Source organism: Sturnus vulgaris, chromosome 2, assembly GCF_052056855.1.
Source record: "Sturnus vulgaris isolate bStuVul1 chromosome 2, bStuVul1.hap1, whole genome shotgun sequence".
Classification (NCBI taxonomy): Eukaryota; Metazoa; Chordata; class Aves; order Passeriformes; family Sturnidae; genus Sturnus; species Sturnus vulgaris.
In genome coordinates this window covers 112,015,428-112,022,121 of record NC_142244.1, presented here as the reverse complement: position 1 = coordinate 112,022,121, position 6,694 = coordinate 112,015,428, and the positions used below count along the sequence as shown (strand labels likewise).

General features: G+C 49.1%; 1 protein-coding gene across 2 annotated transcripts; it reads right to left on the bottom strand.

Annotated features, from left to right (window-relative positions):
* Positions 1-465: 465 nt before the first annotated feature.
* Positions 466-6,230, bottom strand: NYX (nyctalopin). 2 transcript variants are annotated; one of them, XM_088160387.1, is made up of 3 exons: positions 5,744-6,004; positions 5,571-5,621; positions 466-2,011 (listed from the first exon to the last, which is right to left on the bottom strand). In XM_088160387.1, exons 1-3 carry the CDS (start codon positions 5,871-5,873, stop codon positions 612-614), a joined length of 1,581 nt encoding a protein of 526 aa, XP_088016513.1. In that variant the 5' UTR covers positions 5,874-6,004; the 3' UTR covers positions 466-611. The 2 variants fall into 2 exon arrangements, 1 of the variants encoding a protein (XP_088016513.1); XR_015801833.1 differs by lacking the exon at positions 466-2,011 and adding an exon at positions 6,039-6,230 and having other exon boundaries at positions 5,483-5,621; positions 5,803-5,895.
* Positions 6,231-6,694: the final 464 nt, after the last annotated feature.

Genomic DNA, 6,694 nt, shown 5'->3' with positions numbered 1-6,694 from the left:
TGTGCCCATCCCAGATCCCAGGTGCCCTCCCCTGGCACTTTCCTCCTTTTCATGAGGCCGAGTGCTGCATCCAGCATTCCAGCATCCCTGGATGCTGCCCAGGACTGCCCTGCTCCCTCCTGCACCCGCTGGGGGAAACCAGGAATAGTTTCCCGTTGTTCAGCAGTGCCTGCCGTGGCTGTGGGTGTCTGTCAGGACATGAAGAAGGGCCTGGTTTTGCAGCCTCATTTTGCTCTCCTGAAGCTGAGTCACCATGGAACATCTTGCTCTCACGAGTTGGCCCAATGGAGCAAACAGACAGACCCCTCTTCCCTCCATTCCCAGCAGGGAACAGCACACGTCTCTAGGCAAAACTCAATCTTAGTGCTGTTCATCTCCCTGTGAGTATCCAGGAGGCTGTGGGACACCCACAGGAGAGATTTGTCACTCAGAATGGGACCCAGATCTCACCAGCTCCTAGGGGAATATAGAGCCAGATCCAAGGAACCCAACCTGGAAGAGTGTGGAGCCCATTATGTATCAGAGACCCACAATAAAACTTTTCTCTGAAGACTAAGTAGGCGCAGGGTCTAAATGCTTTAGCAGAACCCCTGCTCCATCCAGCCCTTGGACTATTTGCACAGCAGAGCAATCACTGTACAAAGTGCTGGGAGGTACAAGGAAGAGGAATCAGCCTCGGATCTGCCTTCCCCCATGCCAGAGGAAACCCCTTCAGTCTGTCCATCCATCTGCGTGCTGTTACTGTACACTTCAGTGGCATTTGCCACCTCCTCAGGAAGGCCCATCTGGAGCAGGAGTTTGGAGATAAGGCTGTTGAACTTGCTCTCTGTGGTAGACCAAGGCTCCTGGCTGGGGGTCGGCCCCTCGGACGTGACGTTCAGCTCCAGCGGGTCGAGGCAGTAACCTTCGGGAGACCTCTCGAACAGCACGTCCGTCAGGTCAGCGCCGGCCACGGAGGAGGGGGAGGCACACGGGATGTCCCTGACCAGCCTGTAGTTCTCCATCCACTCCTTGAGCCACTCGAGGCGGCAGTCGCACTCCCAGGGGTTGCGGAAGAGGTACAGGCGCCCCAGGAAGTACACGGGCTCGAAAACGGAGAAGGGCAGCGTCGTCAGGTTGTTGCTGTTCAAGTGCAGAGCCACCAGGCTGGTGAGGTTCTCAAAAGCCCCTTCCTCGATGTAGCTGATCCTGTTGCGGTCCAGGTAGAGGAACTCCAGCTCCCCCAAGTCCCGGAACCAGGTGTTGGAAATGTTCCTGAGAAAATTCCCCCCCAGGTTGAGCATCTTCAGGCGCCTCAGGCCATCAAAAGAGTTTTCTGGAAGCTCGCTGATCAGGTTGTCATTGAGGTACAGGTACTCCATCCTCTGACAGCCCTGAAAAGCTCTCTCGTGGATGACATTTATCTTGTTGTCCTGCAGATTCAGGTACTTCAGCTTGGTCAGGCCCTGCAGGGAGTTATAGGCCACCGCTTCGATCCTGTTCCTCTCCAGGTACACGTGGGTCAAGTTCTCCATGCCCCTGATGGCGCCTGGGATCCTTCGGAAGTTGTTCTGGAAGCAGAAGAGCTCCTGCAGAGCAGGCAGCTCGATGAAGATCCTGTCTGGGATGTTGAAGAGGTTGCAGTCGGCCAGGTCCAGCCTGACGAGGCGGCGGAGCGCGGTGAAGGTGCGAGTGTGCAGATAGCGAATGTACTCGTTGTGGGCCATCTTCAGCTCCGTCAGGCTGGGCAGCCCCTTGAACGCCCCCGGCGTGATGAAGGAGATGTTGTTGTGGTTCAGAGACAGGGACTTGAGGGAAGGCAGCGTGCCGAAGGCCCTCTCAGACAGGAACTTGATGCTGTTTTTATCCAGGTTGATGGAAGAGGCTTCGCAGGGGAACTGGCTGGGGATCTGGCCCAGCCCGGCACGGTCACACAGCACGGAGCAGCTCCTCTCCGGGGTGCACACGCAGCTGGGAGGGCAGGAACGCACGCAGGCCCACACCCCGTGGACCTGTGGGACCCAAAGGATCACTGCCATCCCCACAGAGGCCAGGCAGGAGAGAAAATAATGCATCATTAGCAAATTAATTAGTCACAGCAGCAAAACAAATTACACTGGGTTTTCCGTCCCTCTAGCCAAGCTAATTGCCACTTGTACACCAGTGCTGACTGAGGAGCTCTTGTGTAAAATTCCTAAAAATCTTCTGGGGTTTCTAAACCTGCTGAGAATGTATGTCACCTAGAACACTATCTCTGATTAATTCCTCTCCCCAGGAGGAGGCTCGCCTAGAATTCAGTATTTCTCAAGTCTCTCAGTTGGGCTCTCTTTGCTGCCCAATGGAGACATGGTTTGGCCAGGGAGCAGCCAGAAATGCATTGAAGGTCAGCAGCTGTGGGTGAGTTACAGCATTCCTGGGTGTGGAGAAGGGGAGGGCAGTGTATGCTGAGTCTGGCAATGGGCAGGGGTGATCAATTAATTGCCCAAAGTGTGTCAAATTCATACTTTTTGCTTCTTTCTTTCTTTTACTCTTCCAACCTAATGTTTCTCCACCAGAGCCATGAGCTGGTGCAGCACTGGAAGGGGAACTCTCAGCTCTCAAGGAAACGCAATGCAGTGTTTGAAAACACATTCCCACTGTGTACTGGTATGACTGTGTGAGTGAAAACAAACTAAGAGATATTGTTCAACTGCTGGCTTCATGATCTCATCATAGATGAGAAACTCTGCATCTCCAGCACAGATTTTGCTGCTTTGCCAATTCTCAGGACAGTCACCCTTGTGCCTTATGTTTGATGGGAGCAGCCACTTCGTCCTTTATCAGCCTGACATGGGAGGTGCAAGGCTGTTGTTTCCTCTCAGGTTAGTCCCACGCAGGTGGGTGGACTATAAGGAAGAGAAGAAGGCTCTTGGGAGAAATGAGAGAAGAACAAAAAGGAACAAAAGGACTGGGAGACATCAGCCTCCACAGACAGGCTTTTTTTTTTTTTTTGCGAGGGATAAACATCCAGTCCAAAAAAATCTGAAAAGTGATTTTTTTTTTTTTTTAATGCAAAATGCTTTTCCCCTCTGAAAGAGAATTTAGATTAGATATATGGAAGAAATTCTATACCGTGAGGGTAATGAGGCACTAACAGAAGATACCCAGAGAATCTGTGGATACTCCAATGCTGTCAGTGTTCAAGGCCAGGTCGGATGAAGTTCTGACAAACCTGGTCTAGTGGAAGGTGTCCCTGCTCATGGCAGGGGGCTCGGAATGAGGTGATCTTTTAGGCCCCTTCCAGCGAAATTCTTTCTCTAATTCCATGAAAATAAACTCATTAGAGAGGAGGAACTGAAGGCAGTTTTTTAAATTGCTCTCCCGGACACATCCTACCTTCTCCTTAACAAAATTAGCAGCAACACCAGTGATCTCCAGGTTGTCACAAGCACAAAATGGTGCTATTGCTGCTGACTAGTTTTCTGCTGCAGTTTATAAGCTCCCATGCAAACATAATCCTTTTCTTTTTTTTTTTCAGCAAAACATGAGGTATCAACAGCTTTACCCACAGCCACCTCTATTTCTGCACTGCTGGGATCAGGGGGGTTTCCTCCATGCTCTTGCTGAGTGTCCAGAGGGGGAAGCATCCAGCAGCTGGGCTGCCTCTCCCTGTGGTTTGCAGCACAGTGATTGCCCACTACAGCTGTATTTCCGTGGGCATTTTTAATAAGACACACTTGTGAGGTGACATGTCCAGAAGCATCAGCTTCAGCAAGCATCAAGTTTTATTTTTGCAGTCCTTAAGGCTTTAATATACAGGACAAATGACAGTTTGGGCTAAAATTTCTCTGCCTTTCCTCCATCCTTTCTAAAGACAACATGCATGGGACTGTATTTAGGAGTTTACACTGCCTGTGTAAAAGAGACCTGCAAAACCAGTTCCCACTGAAGGGCATCAATCCCAGAGCTGCCCTGGAGCTGGGATCTGTTCAACCATTCTGGTTATTGCATGTAGGAAAGGTATTTGGATTCACAGAGAGAGCATCACAAAAGGATGAGCTGTGGCCTCTTCATCAAAATTCAGGTCTCATCATTCCTGGGCACACTATTGTGGCTGGAGAATTAGCAAAACAACATCACTTCAAGGATAAATGATAGTGAAGGTCTCTGGGAGGTGGAAAGGATTTTATACAGGTTGTCATTTTGTTTGTCTGCTCATTCCCTTTTTCCCATGCCCTTATCTAACAGCCACCGCTAAAGGAAAATCTCCTTCAGTCCCCCTGACAACAGCTGGAGTTTAAGGACAAGAAGGGGAGCAATATGCTGGTCTCAGATTGCTCTTTCTTTGTGCAGCCTGCCCAGGGGCTGCCTCATTTGCTCCCCTCTTCACCAGTCCACCTTCTGCGTGCCAACAGGGGCATATGTTGTTTTTGTTAGGCAGTTACATAAACTGAGGGCCAGACAGATTAAGGATTTGCCTGTTCCCAAATGTCAGACTGGAGGTGGTTGTCTGGAAAATGATGGATGCAAGTGTTGCTGCTGGTAGGGAGCCTTGTGTGGGTTCAGGGTGACATCCAGAGGGACATTTGTGCATAGGTTGTCCTATAGGTGAGGCTGTCCTGAGCAAGCTCCGTGTTTAGCTCCAGCTGCCCCACGCTCAGTCACATCCCAGCCTTCAGAGCAGACCTCCATCCACTGCTGTGCACATGGTGGGCAGGGTAGGAATGAGCCTGCTGATAAACAAATCTCCTCCTCCCCCCCCCCCCCCCCCCCCGCTTCTTCTCTAATCACTCAATAAAGGAAATGTCTGCCCCCAAGCCATATCCAGCCTGCTTTCCTTATACACAAGTGCCAAATCTGAGTCTTCTGCTGGTGGCATTTCATAGCAGACTCCTAAGATCTTTATTTACAAGTGCATCTTTGCAATGTGCAGGACATGGAAAGCAAGAGTATGAGGACCATCCAGTGGTCCATGAGAAAATATCCCCCCAGCAATAGGAGCTCAGAGAAACCTCTCAGCAATGCAGCCTTTGTGGGCAATTTCTCCTCTTTCTCCTGGAAAGGAATTTGGAAAAAATCCACCACCTGAACCCTACCAAACCCTCGGGAGAGCTGTTGCTCTGGGCAAAAGAGATCAGATCTTCCCTGATCTGGCGAGATCTCCTCTGATCACCATAGCCTGAAACATTCCCATCTTTCCCACCTTAGTCCTTCCCCTTCCCTAAAAAAGTACGTTCACAGATGGAAAGCAGCTGGAAGCTTTCAGCAACTCAGTGGAACATCAAATGAGATGTGTGTTTGAGCAAAAGAGTGAAATAGAGCAGTAAGGTCAAAAATATTTGTGACATTAAAGAATAAAAAAAATTTCCTCCCATGGATTATATCTTTTGCTCTTTTAAACACTACAGTAACTCAGTATTTGGAAGAAAAAGTGAGAGACCAAAGGAAAAGAAACAAAAAACAAAGATTGCAGAGTCTTAGGAAGAGTAAAGAGACAATGATTGCAATAATTGAATATTTAACCGCCACTTTTCCAAATGATCTGTCTAATCCACTACTGGATAATGGAGAATAAGAGTATACTCACCATTTAGAATGATGGCAAACATTACCTTGATTATTCTCTAGTGGCATTTCAGGTCTGGCAAGCAAACTTGAGGGATCTAAAAGCACACAGGAAGAACAGAGATGGGTTTCATCCTCTGACATTTCCCTGCATCATTTTTCCACAAAAAGATCTACATTTAGAAAGGAAGATGAAGGAAAACGCTCTTCTCTCACAAACTTTCAAACTGAAGAAGTCCCCAGCACCTTCCTGGTGAGTATCTTTCTTCCACCACTGACCTTCTCAGGGAATCCTGCAGCTTTGTGCTACTGTTTTTCAGGAGCTCATCCGTGTCCTTCCCACAAGCCATGCCAAAGGCAGATTCCTGTCATCTGAAGTGGGAAAGGATCACCAACAGTAAGAGACTGGCTCTATCCCCAGGAAATAGGGGCCGGTACAGAGGAGTGTAACCAGCTCAGCATAAAACAGTGGAAACCAAAATTCCCAACAGAAATCGTCTGGATGCATCGCTTACCTGGCCAGGCAGTGGCCGTGTCCTCCCTCCTGCTCACGAGGCTGCCCTTAGCCATACGAGTCAGTCTCTGAAAAGTTGGCATTTTTTTCTCACAAGCTATCATTTAATGGCAGGAAAATCCTCTGTATCAGAGGAGGATTAGCAGAGATGGAAGAATGTGTCTGTCCTCTAAAGCTCCCAGAGCGAAACAGGGATTGCAGACGAACCAAACGGATGCTTTCTCCCCTCTGCCAACCTGCTCTCCCCCCACCATTAAAAAAAAAAAATACAGTCCAGAATTGGACTGCTGCCACTCAAACAGCATTGCTGAAAGTCATTACTCCACTCCCCATTATGTAATGGCAGAAGAAGTGGGAGAGTGCCGCCTAAATGGAATTAAATTTGGGGGCAATCACAGGCTTATGGCTTGCCTGCACTGAGCTCTCCAAACAGACACAGCTTGAGACTCTCAATCCCCATGCACATTTTCCCAGCCCCAGCGTGGCTCACACACTACTAACAGGGTGCCAGTGTGCTTTGCTTCACTAGGAATTGCTCCTGAAGGACAAGGAGACACCAACAGCATCAGGAAAAGGGTCAGCAAACACAAGGAGCTTGCACTGTGAATATGGCCTTGACAATAATACATTCTGGCCTATCTGTGAGTGTGTTTTCCT

What these genes read in the sequence shown, in the direction of transcription:
- NYX (XM_088160387.1), bottom strand. Translation starts at nt 5,873, where the DNA reads ATGGCTTGTGGGAAGGACACGGATGAGCTCCTGAAAAACAGTAGCACA. An exon ending in GGGACTTCTTCAGTTTGAAA is followed by an intron (nt 5,622 to 5,743) that starts GTTTGTGAGAGA and finishes GTGTGCTTTTAG; the next exon opens with ATCCCTCAAGTTTGCTTGCC. An exon ending in GCCACTAGAGAATAATCAAG is followed by an intron (nt 2,012 to 5,570) that starts GTAATGTTTGCC and finishes TGGGGATGGCAG; the next exon opens with TGATCCTTTGGGTCCCACAG.